This window comes from Callorhinchus milii, unplaced genomic scaffold (genome assembly GCF_018977255.1).
Source record: "Callorhinchus milii isolate IMCB2004 unplaced genomic scaffold, IMCB_Cmil_1.0 Scaffold5, whole genome shotgun sequence".
Classification (NCBI taxonomy): domain Eukaryota; kingdom Metazoa; phylum Chordata; class Chondrichthyes; order Chimaeriformes; family Callorhinchidae; genus Callorhinchus; species Callorhinchus milii.
Window position 1 is genome coordinate 47637689 of NW_024704746.1, and position 23866 is coordinate 47661554.

Below are 23866 nucleotides of genomic sequence, written 5' to 3' on the forward strand. Positions count from 1 at the left end.
GCTCTGGAACTCTATCCCCCAGTGCCTTCGCCGCCTCCTCCCTTTCCTCCTTCAAGGCCGGTCTCAAGACCTTTCTCTTTGACCGTGCCTTCAGCTCCCCTCTCGACTCTCTACCCCCTCCCCATCCCTTCCCTCCCCTCACCCTGACCATTTCCCCCCGGCTTGGGTCCTGACCCAACTGTACAGTGCCTTGAGACGTCCTCCCGACATAAAAGGCACTCTATACATGGAATCTTGTTGTTGTTAAGAAACAACAATTAACGCTCAACCCAATTCCATAGGCAAGATTTGCCAATCAGCTGGAATACTAGATTTATATTTATCTCCCTTCATCAGTGCCTAGCCAGTGAGAGAATGAAGAGAAACGTAGGTGAGTGAAGAATGAAGTGAGTGAGTGAAGAATTAAATGAATGAACTGTGAGTGAATTAAGTGAATGAACGAAGAGTAGTGAGTAAAAAGAGAGTGAAGAGTGAGGTGATTGAGTGAAGAGTGAAGTGAGTGATTTAAATCGCTTTTGCAAGACAAGCAGGACGGAAAACCACTGCAGTTCCAAGCACATTATGGAGGCTCTTTGTACCATTCTTTGGCACATTGCCTGATGCACTATATCAAGCATGAATTATAATGACTGAAACAAGCTAAATGAATCTAAGCTTCAGTTAACTCTTGAGAAATTTCTCATGTAAAGTAAAATAACAATTTTGAGAATTCTACCAGCTTTAACAATTGCACCAATTTTCACTTTCAGTGCTGGACGAATGTGAATGGTTGTGAAGTTCCTTTTTATAGTTTAAAAGTGTAGTTTCTGTATAATGATGTTGCCATCTTTTTTAATGGTTTTTACAGTACACTGATTTTGATGTTTTTAATGTTCAGTGCAACTCCATTATTGAGCTCCTCACTGGATTGCAAATCTGGTTTTAATGCAGGTGCCCTGTGGTTCCAGGGTTACTGGAAGAATGATACATTTCCAGCATTAACCTTCCAGCTTCCTGTGCTAAAAATGGTCAACATAACGTATGCAAACAGTGATGTCAGTGGCACTTCCTGCACACAACGTAGATCGAGCAGCAAGCAAAGTTGTCAATGTCCCGACAATCCATAAATTGGCCATTTTTTCACACTGCAATAATGCAATTATCCTGAGGTAGTTTGATAAACCTGAGATGGCACTTCCTTTCATGAACAATAATAAAATCATCAAAAACTCTACCTACTTCAACGTGATTATTTTGGTTATGGGGAAAATAGCTATTTCCAAACCTAGGGCTTACTTGAAGCAGATCTTAACTGCATAAGCAAATGTACTTACATTCAGGGAGCAAATGCAAGATACCAAATGACTGGCAACAAATTGTAAACGAGCAAATCAATTTTGTTTTGATAATCTGAACTATAAGAGAAGCAAGACAAGTTGTAACATTGTAAGAATTCTTCAGTTTTATTACTATGTTTCATTTGACAATGCAACCTGTATTATACTTGTTTGTCACTTATAACTATTTGGAAGTAGTTCAGGTCACATTCCTTCCTTTAAAATCAAGCTAATTAATTACAAATGACATGAGTCAAAGGCCAATAAATTAAATATTGGAATGAAGATATATGCAGCACCAGAAAACAGAAAAATATCGTACACATTAATGAATTGCAATCTGAAATTTTCAACAACGTCATGAAGCCAAGATCACTCTCTCGGATTTATTTTAACATTGTGACTATCAGTATGTTGTATTAATTTCTCGGTCTCTCTTTACATCTCTCTCGCTCTTGAACCATTTCTGTCCTTATACACTATCTTTGTTTGTGTTTCAGGCCCTTTCTATCCATGTCCTTACCTGTATCAGATCTCCACCTCAGGGTGCTCAGGCAAATTCGAGTACCTGGTTACATAATCCTAAAGTTTTTCCTGACATTTCAGTACCAAGTTAATTTCCATGGACACAATAAAATATATACAAGGATTTTAATGCATTAGAAATGTTTTAACCTATGAATGTGTAAACTCACTGATTCAATTAGGTTTTCACCCACAATCCTCCACAACTCAAGATACTATATAGGACGTATTTTCACTTATACTGTGGTTTCTAACTAAGCATTGAGGCAGCATTAAAACCCTAATCTGGATGAAATACAATATGTTCTATAATTGATCCAGAAACATACAATACCATGGATGTATGATGCACTAAAACTAAATACATTTTCTTAAAACAAAAGGCTTCTGAACAATTGACATCCTTGACTCACCTTCTTTTGCAAGACATTGATTTTACGTTCTTTGACTTCCATCATATCTTTGAGATCATGAATCTCTCCAGCTAGAGTTCCCTTCTCCTCAGACATCTCCTGGATTTGCTTTGTCTTTTTATTTAGCATGTTCTCCTTTTCTTCAAGACGCAGGCGCAGTGCATCCACCTGAGAAAAATACAGAATTCAAATTTGCAATGGATTGCATAGCGTCATAGGCCAACTTGTTATCAAATTGCCACAGCATTGCCACTCCTCAAGTAGTACAACAGTTTTAAAAACTGAACAAGAGGATGTGAGTAACAAATTTTTCAATACAATATTTTATTACGCCAATATTCTACAAACATTCAAATGGTATGTTTCTATTTCTCAAGGACCAGTTTACTTCATGGTAATTCTGATGCTTTGGATACGAGACTTCTACTGCAATGTGGCAATTCTAAGGTAATCAACAATGATTTTCTCATCATTGCAATGTAATTTCTTTCTTATACAGAATTAAGGTAGCTATTTGATATTAGTCAAAGCTAAAGTGGTTGGTGGTAATTTATAAATGGTGCTCATTTTGAGATTCCATGCATCACTTTTTCTACACACAACATAAGTGTTTACCTCCATATGCACTCCATATTGATCCATTAGTTTCATAAAGGGGTGTTTATTCAGAATAACACATTCATCAATAAGTATGATAATAGCAAAGTTGATTTTAAAAATGGCAGATCAGGAAACTCTAGATGTTTTCTAGAATTAAATATACTACGTGGTAACTCCATTCTAAGGCCCCAGCCATAGTGCCCGTTAGTTTATAATGCAGGTGCCGTGTGGAGCTCCATCGGTGATTGGGCCTTCAGCTTTTCTGCCCCCCACCCTTTGGAACTTCATCGCACAATCCCTCCACCTCAGTCCCTCCCTCGCCTCCTTCAAGGCACGTCTCAAAACCCTACTCGTCGACCGTGCTTTCGACCACCTTCCTACCCTCCTTCCTCCCCAAACCCGAGCTCGGGTCTAACTCCCTGACCCTCCAGCACCATGGCACGTCCTCCCGACGTGAAAGGCTCTATACAAGTGTAATTTTGTACTGTATTAAAGATCTCATGGTGTTGTTTGAAAAGAGCAGGGAGTTTCTCAACAATTCCCCAAATAAAAATGGGTCATTCGTTTCATGACTATTTGTGGGACATTGCTGTGCCCAATTGTGCTGCCATATTTACCAAAATACAGTCACTCCATTTCACAGTAAATCCCGTGAAGCACTTTGAGATGTTCTTCCGATGTGATAGGTGCTATACCAAATGCAAGTATTATTATTTAGTAAGTGTTTCTATCTTAACTTTGTAAATCCTTGCAGAATGCTAGGAACAAAACAAGCTTGGGAGATACACATTTCTATTGACGTACAAATATACAAATATTTAAAAAAGCTAATACAAACCAAATTCACTATCAGACAAAGTTATATTTAACCATTAAAAACATTTTCTACAGAATTTTGTTAAGAAAAGTTAAGATGGTAAACAACAACAAAATTACATTTGTAAAGCACCTTTCATGTTGGGAGGACATCTCAAGGCACTGAACAGTCAGGGATTAGGACCCGAGGGTGGAGGGCAGGGATGGGATGAGGAAGACCAGAGGGTGTAGGACGGCAGCTGAAGCGTCTTGAGTCATGCCTTACATGCCTCTACATGCTCCCCCTTGGTGACGTCATCCGCAGACATGAGGTAAATTTCCACATGTGTGCGGATGACACCCAATTCTGTCTCTCTGCCTCCACCCTGAACTCCAGGACTACTGGCGTCCTGACCGACTGCTTGTCCGACATCAAATCCTGGATGAGGGCCAACTTTCTCCCACTCAACGTCAGAAAGACCGAGGCCCTCCTGATTGGCTCGCGCCAGCACCTCCGCACCTCAGGCACTGGCAGTATCAGCCTCCACGGCTGCACAATCAACCTCACTAAGCCAGTCAGGAACCTGACTATCTTGTTTGACCCTGAATTGTCCTTTCTCCCCCGCATCCAAGCCATGACCGGCACTGCCTCCCACCACCTCCGCAATATTGCCAGAGTCCGCCACTGCCTCACCCCTCAGGCTGCCGAAACCCTCACCCGTGCATTCGGCATCTCAAGGCTTGGTCATCACTCCCACCCTCGCCCAATTCCACTGACTCCCCATCCCCCAGAGGATTGAGTTCAAGATCCTCGTCCTCACCTTTAAGGCCATCCAATGCCTTGCCCCCTTCTACCTCTCTGAACTGCTGACTCCTTACCAACCTGCCCGCTTCCTCCGTTCATCAGGCTCCAGCCTGCTCCATGTCCCCCGCCCGACCCACCCTACCATCGGTGGCCGGGCTTTCAACCTCTCTGCTCCGACACTCTGGAACTCCATCCCACGGTCCCTTCGCCTCACTTCCTCCCTTGCTTCCTTCAAGACCGGTCTCAAGACCCTCCTCTTTGACAGTGCCTTTGGTCTCCCTCCACCTCTCTGTCTTCCCTCATCTCAACACCACCCCTCCCCCTTGCTCGGGCCCCGACACCTGACTGTTCAGCGCTTTGGGATGTCCTCCCGACATGAAAGGCGCTATATAAATGTAATGTTGTTGCCTTGAAGGAGGCAAGAAAGCAAAGCAAAGGGATTGTGAGATGGAGCTCCAAAGAGTGGGGGGGCCGAGAGGCTGAACGCCTGGCTGCCGATGGTAGGGTGGGAGACCTGGAGCAGGCCGGTGCCTGCTGAGCGGAGGGAACGGAAAGATTGATAGGAGGTCAGCAGGTCAGAGAGGTTGGAGGGGCAAGGCCGTGGAGGGCCTTCCTTGAAAGTGAGGACGAGGATTTTGAATTCTATCCTCGGAGGGATGGGGAGACAGTGGAGCCAGGCGAGGGTGGGGGTGATGGGTTCACGGAGACTGGTACGGGAGAGGACACGGGCTGCAGAGTTCTGGATGATATGCAGCTTGTGAAATGATCTGTTGAACACTTAACAGTGACTGTGTATTTGTTGGCAAACACAGCAGTACAATTGTAGTAATATTTTGTTTCAAGCAGTGGACACAGTAATATTGTCCTTCTTTGATAAATCTCTCTGAGACTTTTACTTTATTATCCTAAAATCTGGAGAAAAAGACATTTATAAGAATTAAAGGAACCCAAAATCTCCTTCAATTAATTTCCTTTATCTTTTCAGTGAATCCAATTTTGTAGGGACTAGAAGAATAAATGTAAGGATTATTATTATTATAAATATACAAAGCTAGAAATCCATGCATTTGACGATTTTTAGACCAACCTGTAATTTATTTTATTGATGCGTAATGTTGCACTTCTGAAGAGCACAAACACAACATTGCACATGAATTAAAAAAATTACAGTTTAGTCTAAAATAGTTGAGCACTAATACAGCAAAACTGCTCTAAAATGCAACAATTGTGAACAGGATTTCTGATTTAAAAATCTGAATCAATCAAATGAGAACTCCTTCCAGTAACTGGAAGTGCATCAAACCAACACTCTGAACTCCAGCATGATTCACTGCTGAGCTGATTTCCAACAGAAATTCTAATGGAATACTCACCTCGTAACAAAATTCTCACTTTCAATAGGACTTTCAACTTGTATGGATGTTTTGCTTTATGACACTCCAAGATCACAGTCAATGTATCAACAAATGATTTAATCTTAAACAGATAAAGGTTTATCTGATGAACAAAAACAATTGAAGTACTGCAACACGAATTTAGTAAACAAAATTTGGGAGTGAAAGCTGACTGAATTAGCATTCAAAAGCAGGCCAGACTGATGAAATTGCAACATTCACAAGGCAGTTTTAGAAAGCTCACAATGATTTTTAAACACAAATACTATGTCTTGCTATGAAAAGATTTAGGTATATTTGGATTGGATTTGTGCCAAACAATGAATTTGCAACTCAAAACTATTACTTTAATGATTAACATACAAATATGTTAATCTTTCCTTTAGGGAAAAATACAACTGTTTTATTTAATGAGTTGTCAGTCAATGAGTGGTGCAGTCCCCATTAAAATTTTCTTTAACTTTTGGAAGCAGACAATTTTTGGAAGCAGGCAAAATAATGGAACAAAGTTTTCTTTGATGACTGCAAGGGATTTTATTTTACGAGAGGGTTCATTGCTTAGATTAGCACAGACAGACAACGGAGTAAAAATCACTACTCGTGAAGCTCCAAGTTCGCATCTGTTGACTAACATAGTGAAAAAAAGTTGAGAATGAGGTTTTAAACTGAATTATGAAAAATGAGTAGCTTAATATTCCACAGAAGAACACAAAACACATCTTCAACAGTAATACTGGGCACCAAATTCACTACAACAACAACTTGCACTTATATAACACCCTCCAAGCAGGGTAGCGTCTCAGAGCACTTGATAATGGCGGAGGGATTGAGGGAGTGTGTTCCACAGTCTTGGGACATAGTGGTTGAAAGGCGCGACCTCCCATGGTGGAGCAGAGGGTGCGAGGGACAAGCAGGAGGCCGATGTCAGTCGAGTGGAGGCACCAGGTGGTGGATTGGGGAGTGAAGAGGTTGGAGAGGTAGGGAGGTGCCAGGGATTGAATGGTTTTGAAAACAAATGTGAGGTAGAACACTACCAAAAGAGGTACATTTTACTAAAAAGCCAGGCTATTGAATCATTATTATGAAGCTTGCTGCATTTTGGCAAAACTAAACAAGTTGCAAACCTATGGTAATTGCTCAAGATCACCAAAGAATGCTGCTCTGTGCTCAGCGAAGCTGATTCAAGGACTTGCGCTCTTCTCATTCCCACCCCCCTCTCGTCATCCCCTATAAGTACATTTTGCAAATGTGCCATGCTCCATTAAGATATTCAGCTAAACTGGTGAAACTCCCATGATGTTCATAAGTTTTGGCATGTAGAAATATCAATAAATCATCGCTGAAATAAAACTACTCACCTTTTACAACGGAATAGTAAATGCTTCACCATTCTAGTTAATTGGTTGACCAGTTGGAATAAAATATGCATATGCTTTTCATCACTGTTGCCCATTTCTGCCTGATCCCATCCAGTTCACCTCAGCAAGGGAAGCTGAATCACAATGTATCATTAATAAATTCATCCTTTTTTCTTCCCCTTGTTTGTACAGGTGCCTGTAGTAAACATTTACGATGAAAAATCATGGGTCCTATAATGAATGGGCTTTATATGTGCTTCAACTTTAGGCTGTGGCCTGTTGTGGTTTGAAGTTTCCCCTCCTCTTCACCCTCTATATGCTCCCCCTTGCTGACATCATCCGCAGACATGGGGTTAACTTCCACATGTATGCGGATGACACCCAACTCTACCTTTCCTCCTCTACTCTCAACTCCACGACCACCGATGTCCTGACAGCCTGCCTGTCTGAGATCGAGTCCTGGACGAGAGACAACTTTCTTCAGCTCAACGTACGTAAAACTGAGGCCCTCCTGATTGGCTCACGTCAGCGCCTCCGCACCTCAGGCGCTGACAGCATCAGCATCCAAGGCTGCACTCTCCACCTCTCAAAGCCAGTCAGGAACCTCGGTGTTCTGTTCGACCCTGAGCTGTCCTTTCTTCCTCATATCCGCGCCGCAACTGATACCACCTTCCATCACCTCCGGAACATTGCCAGATTACAGCACTACCTCACCCCTCACGCTGCTGAAACTCTGGTCCACGCCTTTATCACCTCAAGGCTGGACTATGGGAACTCTCTCCTCGCCGGCTTTCCCGGCACCTCCCTCCACAAGCTGTAGGTCATTCAGAACTCTGCAGCTCATGTACTGTCCCGCACCAGGCTTCGGGACCACATCACTCCCGCCCTCGCTCGCCTCCACTGGCTCCCCATCCCCCAGAGGATCGAATTCAAGATCCTCATCCTCACCATTCACAGCCTTGCTCCCTCCTACCTCTCCGACCTACTATCCCCCTACCTACCTGCCCGTACCCTCCGTTCCTCTGGCTCCGGTCTCCTCCACATCCGCCGCCCCAACCGCCCTACCATCGGTGGCCGGGCCTTCAGCCTCTCAGCCCCCAGGCTCTGGAACTCTATCCCCCAGTGCCTTCGCCTTGCTTCCTCCCTCTCCTCCTTCAAGGTCGGTCTCAAGACCTTTCTCTTTGACCGTGCCTTCAGCTCCCCTCTCAACTCTCTACTCCCTCCTCGCCCCTTCCCTTCACTCCCCTCACCCTGACCATTTCCCCCCTCCTCGCTCCCTCCCTTCCCTCCCCTCACCCTGACCATTTCCCCCTTGCTCGGGTCCTGACCCAACTGTCCAGCGCTTTGGGACGTCCTCCCGACGTGAAAGGCGCTCTATAAATAGAATCTTGTTGTTGTTGTTGAGAAGATAAACCATCCTGTGCTGCCATTTGAGCTCTGGTATAACAATTAAAGAGTAATGAAACCAACAACAGATGGAATACACTAAAACCCATTGGAGAATGTGCTCCGTTTTTTGGAATTCTACAGCACTAGTGCTTCAGGTGCCAATATAAATCCTCTGACCTGAAACCACTTTGCATTAGGCCATATCTAAGGTAGTTGTCTCAGTTATCTTCTTTGACAACATTAGATTTTTTTTTCTCCTCCACTTGTCAAAGACATCAGAACACATCAGCCACAGCAGGCAAGTAGCTGTTCTTTGGGCCCCCTTCAATCAAGATGCCACAGCATAGAAACAGCTGTGAAGCACACAGGGATACCAGACAGGTGGCATTTCAGCAGTTGACAGATTCACTACTTCTGCTCACAATGCTGCTTGCAATTGAAATTTTTAAGAACGGGCAAAAGGCAATGATGAACGACGACATAGTGTAGAATTTTGGAAAAGAAGATATCATGGTATTGTCAATTCAAAGGTTGGTTTTCATTTACAGGAAGGTGATTTGTAAGGCAACTCATTGTAGTGAGTTATTTACACCTCAGCTGGGATGAAAAGATTTATGTATATTTACATTGGTACTGTGCCAAGCTGTTATTCTGGTAATCAAATCCATTATTATAATGATTAACTTTAAGGCAGAGGCACAAGTTTTTAAAAATTAAACAATTACAAAGATTTCTGATTAATAAGCATCCTTTCATTTTGTTGCCTCAATTCATTGAGTATTTGTATTTAAACATTGGGTGCTGGTGACATTTATTGGGGGGCAGGTTATTGAGCTAGGAAAAGTACTGAACCTGAGCTTAATGAACTTGCTGAACCAAGGTTGATGGAGCTTGAAATAAGACAATAGGAATTCTGTTGCATGCTGATATCGCAAAAGCTACCTGCTAAAGGATGTATTCTGTTTTAACAATATTTAGCTACCACAAGGACAAAATGTGAGTGGTCCCCTCCAAAGTACTATTGTGGAACATTGCTGCATTGATATACCTTTTTATTTGAAACTAGCTATACCCACTGCACCTTCATTTGCAACCGAAGGATCCAATGTGGAATGTAGATTGACACACAGACAGACATTTCATCTTTATCTACACTCGTGTGGGAGGACACCTTTTGGGAGGACTTGGCTCTTTAAAAATGTAATTTTGTTGTTGTGGCAGCGGCTTAGTTGTCTGTGTTTTTTATTTTGTTCCCGCCGCTTGGCTACGTGCATGCTCTCTGACGCAGGATGGCACAACGCCACAGTCAACAGGTGTGGCCACCAGGTATATATTATATATATATATACACACACACACACGCACACACACACACAACGTTTATGTAGCACACACCATACAGGGTAGTGTCCCAGAGAGCTTGAGACATCTGCTTGCCAATGATCTGCTTACAGTTGGGTTCTATCAGAAAATATATATTTATATCTTTGGATAGAAGATAGAAGAAAATTTGCAAAGAAAAAAACACTTAGCTTGCGATGCCTCTTTACATTAGTTGACTGACTGCACTCAGTTGTTATATCACTTAACTTACAAAAATACTGTACTTGCCGTTTTTGTCAATGTTCCTCAGGTTAAATGTGTAGTTATTTTGATGATAACTTAGCCAAACTGTTTCAGTGCAGCTGTAACACTGGCACTTACCTGACAATGTGAAAAATCACCACGGTATGTCACTAAGACAAATCCAATCCAGCCATATGCTTTCTATCGCAGTAAAGTGATGGAAGGAGTATTCAATCGTGCCATCAACAACTACATTTATATAGCGCACACCATACAGGGTAGTGTCCCAGAGAGCTTGAGACATCTGCTTGCCAATGACCTGCTTACAGTTGGTTCTATCAGAAAATTCAGCATCAGACCTGTGCTTAAGGCCTCCAAATCAGACATGAATTCGGGAGCTGAGCACCAGAGAAGAAGTGTGGGTGAGTGCCCAAGGGATCATGGCAGTGTTGGACCAAGTATTGCACCAAAAACCTTTGCAAAACTGAGGTCAATGGGGATCAAGAGCAAAAATCTTTCCAGGGGCTGGAGTCATTTCTTGGACATAGGAAAATATTGTGATTCTGTGGTTATCTGAGGACAATCAACAGAGCCACAGAACATAACAAGACAAATTCCTCAGGGCAGCGTCCTTTGCCCAGCTTCATCTTCAGCTCCTTCATCAATGGCCTTCCCACTATCTTAAAGTCAAGGGTGGGACTGTGCTCAGCTCCATTATAAACACCTCCAACAATGAAGCAACCTATGCCTTCTGCAATAATATTTGACAGCATCCACACTTGGACTAATAAGCAACAAGTAACATTTGCGTTACATAAGTTAGAGATGGCCAACTTGCAGTCCATGGGCCGCATTACGCATGCGTAGAACAATCACACGCACGTGGGCTACATTACGCATGGGTAGAATAGTCACGTGGGCTGTCTGTGGGCTGCATTCAACACGTGTAGAATATCACGCGGGCCACATGTTGGCCATCCCTGACATAAGTGCTGCACAACAATAAGACAAGCTGGACAAGCTAGGATTCTTCAGCTTAAGAAAAGACATCTCAGAGGGGACAGGCGTCTAAAATTTTAAATGAGCTTGTAAAAGTAAACCTGGAACAATACTTTAGGTTGCACTGAAGCTTCCCACCAGTTGCAGACCATTCAGACTTCTGCTGTCTGTGTCCTCTCCCACACCAGGTTCCACGAGCCTATCACCTACATCCTCACCCAGGTCTACTGGTTTCTCATCCCCAGAGGATCATGTTCAAGATCCTCGTCCTCACTTTTAAAACTCTACAGGGTCTCATCCCATCCTACTTCTGTGACCTTCTAAAACCCTTCAATCCACCCATTCTCTCCATTCAGCGGGCACTGACTTGCTTCATGTCTCCCATCTTATCTCCACCATCAGCGGACTGGCCTTCAGCCTTTCTGTTCCCACTGTCTGGAACTGCATCACAGAGTGCTTTTGTCTCACCCCTTCCCTCATCTCCTTGAAGATCCATCTCAAGACTTTCCTCTTTGACCGCGAGTTTGGTCAACTTTCCATTCCCCTCCCACCCCAACTTGACCCCCACCCCTCCCAACTCCAACCGTCAGCATCTATGAAAAAACATTGACTGTCCAGTGCCTTGGTGTCTTCCTCCTAACATGAAAAACGCTATATAAACGCAATTTATTGTTGTTCTTGTTGCTCACAAGACTCCATTGCCTTACAAGGTTTAAAATAAAATTAGTAGAGGGTTTACTCAAATATTTGAAAACAATACCATTTTATAACCATACTTTTGATATCACTTCAAAATTAATAAGTTAACAGTATTTTCACTCTATAGTTTTATTTTAAACTATAGACTGAAAATTGTCATCAGTGAACTATTTAATTTTGAAGTGATAATCAAAAAGAACAGTTATGTATGTAACATAAACAGCGAGTTTTATAACCCTCAACTGGCATCAACACAGAGCAGCAGGCTGACAAGACACCATGGAGAGGGATAAGATAGCAAGACAGAGCACGGCACAGCGAAAAAGCAATGGGGGATTATAACAAGAAATAGATTTGGTTCTCGGAATACCTAATGATCTGCAACAAACAATTTTTTGAGAAAGTAAGAAAACAGATGTCCATCCTCAAAATATCTGCTGTAAACTTTATGAACTTTACCGGAGTGTGATTTTGATCAGAAACAAAGACACTGTTATGCTTTAATTTCAAACATCTTCACCATGAAGCAAGCATTACTTTGCCATATATTGTCAGGTTACTCCTGTTTGGAAAGATGAAACTAAGCAACAGAAAATAATCATCATTTTAAATGTCTTATCACATAAAAAACTGAAATATCTAGCAAAAATATATATGTCAAATATAAAGGCTGGCATGCTGTCTAGTTTCAGTAGGCATTGAAACCTGTGGGATAAGGAGAATTAGAAATACATTTGTTGCAATGGTGCATCTTGTGACACCGATTGTTTGTTATCTTAAATTTAAAATACTTAATCTGAGCAGCTCTCCAAGAAGTACAAATTGCGGTGTCCAGCCCAAGTCCTCTAAATACACAAAGAATTCTCAATGAAACTCCAAATAATACTGGTGTGATTTCAGACACATTGGTATACTTTTCCAACTTCTGACCCATTCTCTAAGTTTACACCACGGGATCTAATGGCCATCTGAAATAAATATTGGTTGTATTTACTCTCTCATTCAACAACAAATTACATTTGTATAGCTCATTTCACGTCGGGAGGCGTCCCAAGGCGCTGAATGGTCTGCAGCTTGTGGGAAAAACCCATATGGCAGGATATATCCCCAGTATGACCCACACTTTACACAGCACCTTTCCTACTCCTCCATCAAATAAACTGCGCATAAAGTTTCAGATGCCGTTTTGAATCAAGATTGATAACACTTGTCTAGCAACCTGAATAAAAAAAAGCAACATTGTCATTTAAGAAAATAAATACATGGTTCAATTGATCATTTTCTTTTAAAGTAATGAATTCCACAATCTTTACTTACTCCACACGCCTGATAATAATCCCTCAAGAAAAAAAATAATAATTTGATCACTCAATCCATGACTGTTTGTGGGACACTGCTGTGGGCAATTGGCTGTGGCATTTCACCCACAAATATAGTCATTTCACTTTACAGTATACTTTGTGAAGTGCTTTGAGACTTCTAAAAGACGTGAAAAGCGTTATATCAAATGCAAGGATTATGATTATTAGCCACCTTTCCAAATTTTCTCCAAATCAAGGAAAATGAATTCCCATTTTATTCAAAGTTTTTTTAAACATTATTTTATTGTTTTTAACTACAAAATGTCACGTGCACAGCATGCAGAAAGTGATGTCTACGGCGACCTTATGACCTGGAAACTATTTTTGTCACTGTCCAGTGCAAAAAGGTCAAATAAATATTGATATTATCCATCGAAAATTACAAGAAATTTGAAAAGTCACATTAAATATTATGGTCCCAACTGATATGACTTATGTGAGCTGTACAATCAAGTTACACACACCTGTGTATTTGTGGACAGCAAATTGTGTACAGCCAATTGTGTCCCACATACAGTCGTGGATTTATTAGTTTTAAGCCCCTTGAGCCAATCTAGATCATGAGTCTCATTTATGTTTAAGCCCTGGAGCTCCATCAATGTTTGCTGAATGTTGGGGTGTATTTTTTAGTGTCTTCCCTGGAAAAAATATAAAAACTGCAGGAAGTAGTCATTTGCTATACTGTGTTCATTCTTTTTCAATCGGTTTGATCCCCTTAGGTCTTAACATCTTCCCTGACTACCCTCTCACTGTTATCATATTGAATGTTTTTTTGGTGTTATGTTTTGCATTTTTGCCATTTTTCACAATAGCATATGCCACTCTCTTTTAAGCAATGTAATGTGGTCACATATTTCAGACCATTTTATATCCACTTCTGTTTGACCAAGATGAAAATATTCTGTCCAAGGCAGCCAAAAAGCTAATGTTTCATCCCTTCCTCGTTTGTATAAGTTTTAATCAAATTCAGTCAAGTGCTACTTCCCCAAATACTTCACTAATCCATCCAAAAAACACAAATTTAAATTCATTTTTAGATGTATTCTCTGTAAAACATTCACATTTCTTACAATCCCACCTGCTAATCATTTGCGACATTGTCGTTCCACATGTAGGGTAATGAAAATCCTGTTTTTCCAATGCTGGTTCAGTTTCTCTGTATATTGATTTTCTCTGTCCCTCTGTCTCTATTTATTTTCTCTTGGAACTACTACACTTGAATTAAAACTCTCCACGCTCAGTTGCACAAATATTTAATTTGAATATTCATGTCTTCTCCTATTCATTCTTCTTTTCATTTGCCAAATGCAATTTACTTCCTTTTAAGTGCTTAAAATTGTAAAATGTAACAATTGTTTAAATACTTCAACTTTTCACAGCACAATAATTTCTAACATACTGTGTTATGGAGATGGACCAGTACATAAATTTCATCCTGGCAAGACCCCACAAGGTAAAGGAGTTATACTCTGCTTGTTGTTATATCCTTTAACTTTGGCATTGAGCAAAAACTATTCTCCAATTTAGTGGCCTTGGTGGTGCTTGCTAATAATGAGAAAATCTACTTAAGTTTCCAATTTCATTAGTGCCACCAAAGGAAGCCAGGCACTGCCAATATAAAAAAGGGGAATTCACTCTGGACCACTCTTACTGCCAACTACACAGTAGCAAAGAAGCAGATGACTTACACACCATTTGAGCCAAGATGATGTTGCATTAAGTGTGAAGAGTCAAATGTGAGCCAAAATAGTGAGTTTTTATTTTGGTCAGCCTGGTATCTGACAATTGTCAAAACTTAGCATCATGCTTAAGTGTCTCTAAACCAAACTGAGAAAGAGTTCCATATAGTCTGCCACCTTACACATGGAAACGTCCCAATTTCTAGAATGGAACACATACTTTCTCCCTGGAGAGCTTATTTACCCAATTCCAGAGAGTATTAAGTGCAAGTTGGCAAGAGCCAAGGCTTGGAGACTCAACATTGAGCAATGTGGTAATGCTAGAGTTTAACCAGCTAAAAATACATAGCTTGCAAGAGCACTGTCTGGCAAGCTTCCTACTGCTTGCCTAGTTGACCACCATACCTATTAGGGCTTTTGCCTGCAGGAGCTGAGTTGGCAAACTCCTGCTCCCAGTGACTAGTCTGCCCCGCCAAGTGCTTTGATGAGGCACGCTGGCTGGCCTGTCATCAGCAGTGCCCTGGAGTTGTGAGAGTGAAATGGGAAGACAGAAAAAGGTAAAGCTTGACAATAAAACACAATAGAGAAAACAAGACACACTACAACTAGAGTACAAAGAAACAAGCTAGAGAGAATGGAAAAAGAATCTACCCATGTTATAATGGTGTTGGGATGTACATGTGCTTTTTGTCCCAAGACGTGGACTGTCAAGGATTTGTACCCAAGCTAGGGGTTGGATTTGGGAGGGGTGGTGATGGGAGGGATGCCCGAAGGCAGGTCAAAGAGCAAGGTCTTGAGCCAGACCTTGGAGATGAAGAAAGGGGCATATAGGCTGAAATAATTAAACACATAAATAATGAAAAAAAGAAAGGTAAATGCATAAACAAAGATATAAAATGCTTAAACATTTGTTTTAAAGTTTCCAAGATCTGTTACTGCTTTGAAAGACATTCCAAAGATAAATAATTCTATGCAAAACATTAAGTACGTCAAATTCTTTACCAAATGCTGCAATCAACCTTGATGGAATATATTTTTATGTCCCTGAGATTTTCAGGAAAAATAAGAGACTGAATATTTCATACACACGCATACATATATATTTTATATATAATATATAAAAAAGGGAAAACCCTTGCAATGTGAAATATTATACTAATATTATACTAATATAAATATTAGGCTTGAAAAACAGGAATAGAGAACAATGAGCAGTTATACACATGCCAAAACCACGGAAGGAAAAATCATGCTGGCAGAGTCAGTTAAGTTTTGAATATTTATGGTTAAATAATAAAAAAGCTCAGCCATGAGGGAGAACTCCTTGTGCAGAAGGGGGCTAAATTAACATCAGCCCAGTCACAACCACCAACCTAGAGTTAATTAACCCAGGATGCATAAATGATTAACAGCATCTTGACTTTAGGCCAGTTAATGATGTTGAGGAACAGAAAGATCTGGAGGTACAGATCTTTTAAAGAATGGTGTGCACCACAAAAACAGGCAATAAAAAGGCAAATGGGATTCTGAGTTAAAAATATTCGTGAATTAAACATTTGCCTGCAAATACACAGTTACATATTTTTTAATATAGCTGATCAACGATAGGAGATCCCCAGAATAAAAATATGCCCATGACACTCCACGATACAAGACCTTTCCCGAGGTTTAAATCATGTCTCTACGTCAATCGGTGATTGTGTTCTTGGTGGGCAGACACACACACATTTTGTCTTTATTAGTATAAGAAGATAAAAGCAAGGAATGATGTTAAAATTTTATCGATATTAGTTACACTGCAGTTAGAAAAAATGCATGCAGTATGGTTGCTCCATTACAGAAGCAAGGAAAGGGTACTCAGTAGGTTATACAGTTGAAAAATTAATGATAGATTACAGTTGTAAAGACAAGTTCACAAGATTACAAGATCGGTCTGGATCAGGAAGGCCCTTCAGTCTATCCAATCTCATCCTTCCAGGAAACCCAGTCTCCATCCCCCAATCACATGGTCAAACTGATTTTTAAGTGTCCTAGCCTCAACCACCTTTCCTGGCAACCTGTTCCAGTTGCCGATTACTTTCTGAATAACATACACAAATTGGGTATAAACAAAACACAAAACACTGCAGATGCTGGAAATCTGAAACAAAAACATAAGTCGCTGGGAACACTCAGCAGGTCAGGCAGCATCTATGGAGAAAGGAAAGTGAGTCAACGTTTCAAGTCCACGACCCTTAGTCAGAACTGGGGCATGTTGGGAGGGAGAGGCTTTTAAGGGCTGACAGATAGGGGGGAGGCGTAAAAATTGCAATTCCCCCCCTTTGTTTTGCATTATTAACACCTTTATTCCTCGGTTTTGTTGCAATCCCCCACCAGTTCTGAGAAAGGGTCGTGAACCCAAAAGGTTGACTCACTTTCCTTTCTCCATAGATGCTGCCCGACCATACACAAATTGGGTACATTTCCATTTCAAGATAACAGATCTTAATTGATGTCTTGAAAATTCTAATATGTTTTGAGAATTCATTGGTTAAGATTATTGCTAAAAGAGTTAATGGGGCTGTTAGAAGATATTTTCATACTGTGAGTTGTTTGAATATGGAATACTTTAAAAGGCTATTGGAAAACATTTGAAGAGGAAAAATAACAAGATATGAGGAAAAGCAGAGAATTTTGATTTGAAATAGTTAGCTCCAGCCTGATATCGGTGGTTGGGAAAATTCTAGAGTCTATAATTAGGGATATCTCCGTGGGGCTCTTAGAAAATCATAATATGATTAGGCAGAGTCAAAACGGTTTAAGAAAGGGAAATCATGTTTAACAAATCTTTTAGAATTTTTTGAAGATGTAACTAGCAGGTTAGATAGGGGGGATCCAGTGCATATAGTGTACTTGGATTTTCAGAAGGCATTCGACATGGTGCCACATGCAAGGCTGTTACATAAGATTAGGGTTCATGGAATTAAGGGTAATATATTAGCATGGATTGAAGAGTGGTTAACAGGCAGAAACTAGAAAGTAGGGATAAATAGGTTCTCTCAGATTGGCAGGTTGTGACTAGTGGAGTGCCGTAAGGATCAGTGCTTGGGCCTCAACTGTTTACAGTCTACAGCAATGACTTAGATGAGGAAACAGAGCTTAATGTATATAAATTTGCGGACGATACAAAGCTAGGTGGGAAAGTAAGCTGCAAGGAGGACACAAGGAGGATGCAAAAGGATACAGATAGGTTAAGTGAGTGGGCAAGAAGATGGCAGATGGAGTATAATGTGGGGAAGTGTGAAGTTATTCACCTAGGTTGAAAAAATAGAAAAGCAGATTATTTTCTGGAGTGGGAGAGACTAGATAGTGTTAGTATTCAGAGAGATTTAGGCGTCCTTGTTCACCAATCACAGAAAGTTAGTATGCAGGTACAGCAAGCAATTAGGAAGGCTAACAGCATGTTAGCGTTTATTGCAAAGGGGTTAGAGTACAAGAGTAGGGAAGTCTTACTGCAATTGTGTAGGGCCTTGGTGAGACCGCACTGGAATAGTATTTGCAGTTTTGGTCTCATCTAAGAAAGGATATATTCGCCCTAGAGGGGATGCAACTAGGTTGGTTCCTGGGATGAGGGGGTTGACCTACGAGGGGTTGAGTAGACTAGACTTATATTCTCTAGAATATAGAAGAATTAGAGGTGATCTTATAGAAACCTATAAGATTCTTAAGTGTCTTGACGGGCTAGATAGTGTGAGACTGTTTCCCTTGGTTGAAGAATCTAAAACTAGAGGTCATAGTCTCAGTAATAAAAGTCAGCCCTTTAGAACTGAGGTGAGAAAACATTTCTTCACTCAGAGGGTAGTGAATTTATGGAATTCTCTACCCCAGAAGGCTGTGGATGCTCAGTCATTGAACATATTCAAGACTGAGATTGATAGATTTTTAAAAACTAAAGAGATATGGAGATAGGGTGGGTAAATGGAATTAGGTTAGAAGATCAGTCATGATCTGATTAAATGGCAGGGCCGGCTCGAGGGGCCGAATGGCCTACTTCTGCTCCTATTTCTTATATGTTCTCGTATGAATTTGCACCAGCTAAGGCACAATTGGCTGAAAGAGGGGCTTAAATGCTATAATTTCCACACTCTAATATGCTCAGTCATGGGCCTCTCATTTCCTTTGTATTCTCATTTGCATCCTTTTTCGTGAAAAGTAACTAAGAAAAAGCTCTCCCATCCCATCAAAAAGGGGACATTACCTATAATTCTATTTTTTTTAAAAAAGAAATACAAATAGCAAGCCTTCCTCTCTAAAAAAAATGGGTTATGGGTGAATCCATCTTGATGAATCCAGAATTATTTAAATTGTGTCACAGCACACTCCAGTGGCACATAAAATGTACTGCGGATTGCTTGGCAGTTTAGGACAAATGAACAATGGTTCATTAACGAAAGTAACATGAACATTTTTGATTCACTTACAAAATTAACAAAAAAAATTACATTTTCATATCAAATCTAAGTCTGTTAATATTAAAGTATTCTGTTATTTCCAAATTTGTAATACTTAAGACTTCTTTATATACTTATCAATCCAATGAAACTGCCATTGACAGCAAATCAAAAAAAATCAGAATTATTTTTATAGTAAAAAAACTCCTATTTTAATAAATAATTTTGAAATCTGAAATATATTCAATTGAATAAATTAAATACACTTGGAAAGATAAAACTGAATGTTGAATGTCAACATCATAAAATATAAAGCAATTTTGCATAACTCTCTGGATTTTGCAATGATGTTCCACTTGATCAGTTAAAGATGGTATGCATGAAGCATTTATTTAACTAATAATCTATTGTTTATTACAATTAGATGTCAACTTAAAAAACTTGTGTGTTTTCATATAAACTTATTCATTTTATTCTGCTCAATATTGGGAAACTATATCTGAATGGTAAACAAAATGGACAATTTTCTTTTCGTGATTCAGAAAATGCCGCATTCAGGGCAGCCACGATATTTAATGGTTACGTGTTAGCAGCTGTCCTGAGTGTGACGGCACTTTCCAAATTATTTTGGGCTCACCAAGTTCACATCTCAGACTCAACTTATATTCATACTCAAATGCTCTCAGTGGGTCAGGTTCAAATATCCTCAAACAGTAAGTCAAATTGAACATTCAAGAGCAGTGGAATGCTGCATCCTGAAAAAATGAAGAGAAGACGCAATAGGATTAGGCTCAACCAACCAACCAACCATCACATTAATATGTTATCAAACTCATTCTCATTGGTAGCCACTGCAATATAAAAACCATACTGGCTACCTTCTGGTTGAAAAAGGGGGCAAGTGCAGCTCAGGAAAATCATTTAGTTACATAAACAAACAGATCTGACGAATGTTCAAAATTGCAGGCCAAAACGTGCTGAGCTAATTATGAAATCCTTAGCAAAGGATTTTCCTTACACATATCAAATACCAAAGTTCCAATTTAAATAAAAGAACCAAAATATGGAAAATTCACCAAAGACTACAAATTTAACATTGTGTAACTTTACCTCTGTTTGCAGTATAGCAGCTCTCTGTTCCTTCGCTGTGAGTGATTCTTTGAGCACTTCCACATGTTGTTTGCTATCTGAGAATTGGTTCGTCAGTGTATCAAGCTTTGTCTGCAAGGCCAGAAGCTCTGTCTCCTTTCTGGAAAGGTCCTGTTTCACTTGGTCAATCTAGAAAGTTAATACAAGACAAAGATTTAGTATGACTTGAAGGGCAATTCATAAAATTATTTTCAAGCTGCATTACTCTACTGGGACAGAGCAGATTTTCAGCATCTTCAAATATCAACCTGCACTGAATTTCGTCTTTAACAACCATTATATAAATCAAAAATCATTGTTGCTCTGATGCAGTCAATTACTATATGATTTGCTCTTTTTTCACTTCAGTTGATTGAAAGTGCATTTGAAAAGACCACCCTCAAATGTCTAAGATATGGACTTGAAAACAGATTTTAATATTTACTTTCCAAGTCTGAAGTAGACAACACGTTGTATAAAACATTTGTTTATTCCTCACATAATTTCAGGAGGAAAAAAAACTCAGAAAGAAAAGAGCAGTAACATGGATTAACCCAGGAACTGGGCTTTTCAGTACAGATGTCAGTCAAATCTTTCAATCCTCCTTGGACACCGGGGTGGTGCCAGAGGACTGGAGGGTTGCAAATGTTACTCCCCTATACAAAAAGGGCCGAATGGCCTCCTTCTGTGCTGTATAATTCTATGAAATACCACGCAAAGAAAGAACAGTTAACGAATCATGGTTCAAAGATTCATCTAAACTAGTTCTGGAGCACCAGCGCCTGTCCAGCACCTTGGGACGTCCTGTCAACCTGAAAGCCGTAATATAATTGCAATTTATATTTGTTTTTGGTGTAGCAAGACATACGGGGAAATTTTAGGTGACCAAACTCATATATGAGAAGATTCCAGGGTCATGCGAAGTTGAGGGAAAGCATTTTCTTCTGTTGTTGGGTGAGAGGAAAACAAGCGGGCAAAACAACTTACACCTCATGTAGCTCATAGTGACTGGTATCTGAGAAAAGTATCTTTACAGGCATCTGTGGCCATGTTTTGCCCAGAAAATATACAGTCAATTGGAAATACAGTCACAGAATAATATATTCTGTGAAGCAATTTGAGATATTTCAACGACACGATAAGGCACTATATCAAATACAAGGATTATTATTATTATTAAGAAACAAGTTTTTTGAAAATTAACACAATATTTTAAATTTAAACTATGAAATCAGATGGTGAAGGGAAAAGGAAATTCCATTTTTACAATAAATTAGGCTCAAAATTCCACTCAAACATAGCCAGCAAGACCATTTTGTCTTAAGAGTGCTCTTAATTGTGGAAAATTCCTAAATTCAGTTTTACTTTAGAAGTAGTTCTTCTTCAGAATTGTGGAACATCAGCTTACAAAAAGACTGAATTTACTGGAATCCTGTGTCATTTTAAAATTAAGGACAAAATTGTCTTACAGACTAATTTTGCATTTGCTGCTAAATTTACAGACTTTGGTGGTATGAAATTATCACCAAACGCAAAATAGGTCCTCACCATCAATTAGAGCGGCATTGTTGTTGTATTCAACCCAAATATGCATATGGAAACCTAACAGAACATAGCACAACTTCAATTTGGACAGGTCTGTGCATTGTCAATAGCACAGATTTGGAAACATTTCATTTGATACTACAGTAAAATAAACCTCTACATTTTTGCTACCAGCAGCTCTGGAGAAAGTCCAAATGAAAAAGATCAACTTTTCCTACTTAATTTAAAAAAATACATAATTTGTTGCCAACTTGGTGTGTCAGCAACAGTTAGCAATGACAAAACCAAAAAGAACTGACAAAGGCACAGTGTTTATACCTAAAATAATCAAGTTTACTTTCAGCTCGGATCCCAGCGCAAGATTGCTTCTACAAATATATTACAAATTGCATAATGGATATTTTTCAGTCGATTGTAAGATAGTAAGACAGCCAATGGGTTCATAGTATAGTAGAAACTGCTAAAATAAGTTTTAAGCACTTTTTTAAATCTGTCTAAACTGCTCAGATTCAAAGTCATTTTGTTTTAAACAATAATAAATTAGTCATTTTCAATCCACGACTGTTTGTGCGCAATTGGCTGCCGTGTTTCGCCCACAAATATACGGTCAATTAACTTTACAGTATATTCTGTGAAGCACTTTGAGACGTCTAGAAGACATGGAAAGCGCTATATCAAATGCAAGGATTATTATTATTATAAAAACGAGTTCAATGACGATTTAAAATGCATCTTTTCCAATCTTGCTTAAATATGCTGAGTGATCTTTGGATCGTACATCTTTACAAATTTAAAAGCAGATCAACAGCTTGATTTAATGCAACATAATGAAAATACCTGACCATTTCCCCCCTGCTCGGGTCATGACCCAACTGTGCAGCGCCTTGGGACGTCCTCCTGACGTGAAAGGCGCTTTATAAATGGAATCTTGTTGTTGTTGTTGCTTCACATCAGCACATATTTTATTGTTTTGCAGTGAATTATGTGATGCTGTTCCCCAATTAAGGAATAAGTGCACTCTCAAATGAAATTTTAATAATACCACAATGTCAGTCAATCTGCTAATGAAAGGTGCCAAAATACTGTGAACACAGTAACATCGACATGGTGGTGACCATCATATTGTGCTTATATATTGCAGCTGTGCATCTGAACCCAGATTCTATCTTGTCAAACAAAAGCACTTTTACATAAAAAATAGAGCTGTAGTTGCTTACGGGCATGTGGAGTTGATCAGTCTTGGCAGTTGCCCTTCAAGAATTAGTACATACAGGCAAATAAGTCATATTTGAGATTGGAGGCATCTGGCATTCTGACTTGTAGTCATATGGACATTTTTCAACAAGTGTACCCAGCAAGAAGTCCATTGTTGCACAAGGTTTGCTTTGGCTCAACAATAGACATGTGACGTGTGAAAAACAAAACTTGTTCTGTATTGCTACTCACCACAATATTTCCTTTGATTTCAGTGCAGGTTATAAAAACTATTCCAGTTTACCAGGAAATATAATTTTAAAGTTAACTGGATGTTTTGATCATTCAAATTATTAAATAATTACTTAGATGGCTTCCGATTTGAATTTTGGTAGCAAATGTGATAAATTATCATTTGCAGCTTCTGTTTGATGTGTGTTGTATATGTCACAGTTTGATATTGTAAAGAACTTTAAAAAAAGAAAAATAAGAGGCCACTTAAGTGTGACTGTCTGTTCCAGGAACAAAGCTAAGCGAAATAAATTGTGCATCAAGTCGAAGATGGGGAAGAAATAAACAAAATACTAACATGAAAGAGCAAGCCAAGAGAAGAGAGAAATGGATTAGTTTAAAAATTCATTCTGCAAGAAAGAAATGAAAACAAGCTGCA

The 23866-nt window shown here is 39.7% G+C and overlaps 1 protein-coding gene across 5 annotated transcripts in view; it reads right to left on the reverse strand.

Annotated features, from left to right (window-relative positions):
- The window catches only part of erc1b (ELKS/RAB6-interacting/CAST family member 1b), a 432645-nt gene that overhangs the window by 380865 nt on the left and 27914 nt on the right, over window positions 1-23866 (reverse strand). For all 5 annotated transcript variants that reach the window (XM_007898509.2, XM_007898508.2, XM_007898513.2 and 2 more), the window contains exons 6-7: window positions 20440-20607; window positions 2255-2422 (exon numbers count right to left, since the gene is read on the reverse strand). In XM_007898509.2, the coding sequence (XP_007896700.2) occupies window positions 2255-2422; window positions 20440-20607 (336 nt within the window). The remainder of the gene's footprint in view (window positions 1-2254; window positions 2423-20439; window positions 20608-23866) is intronic.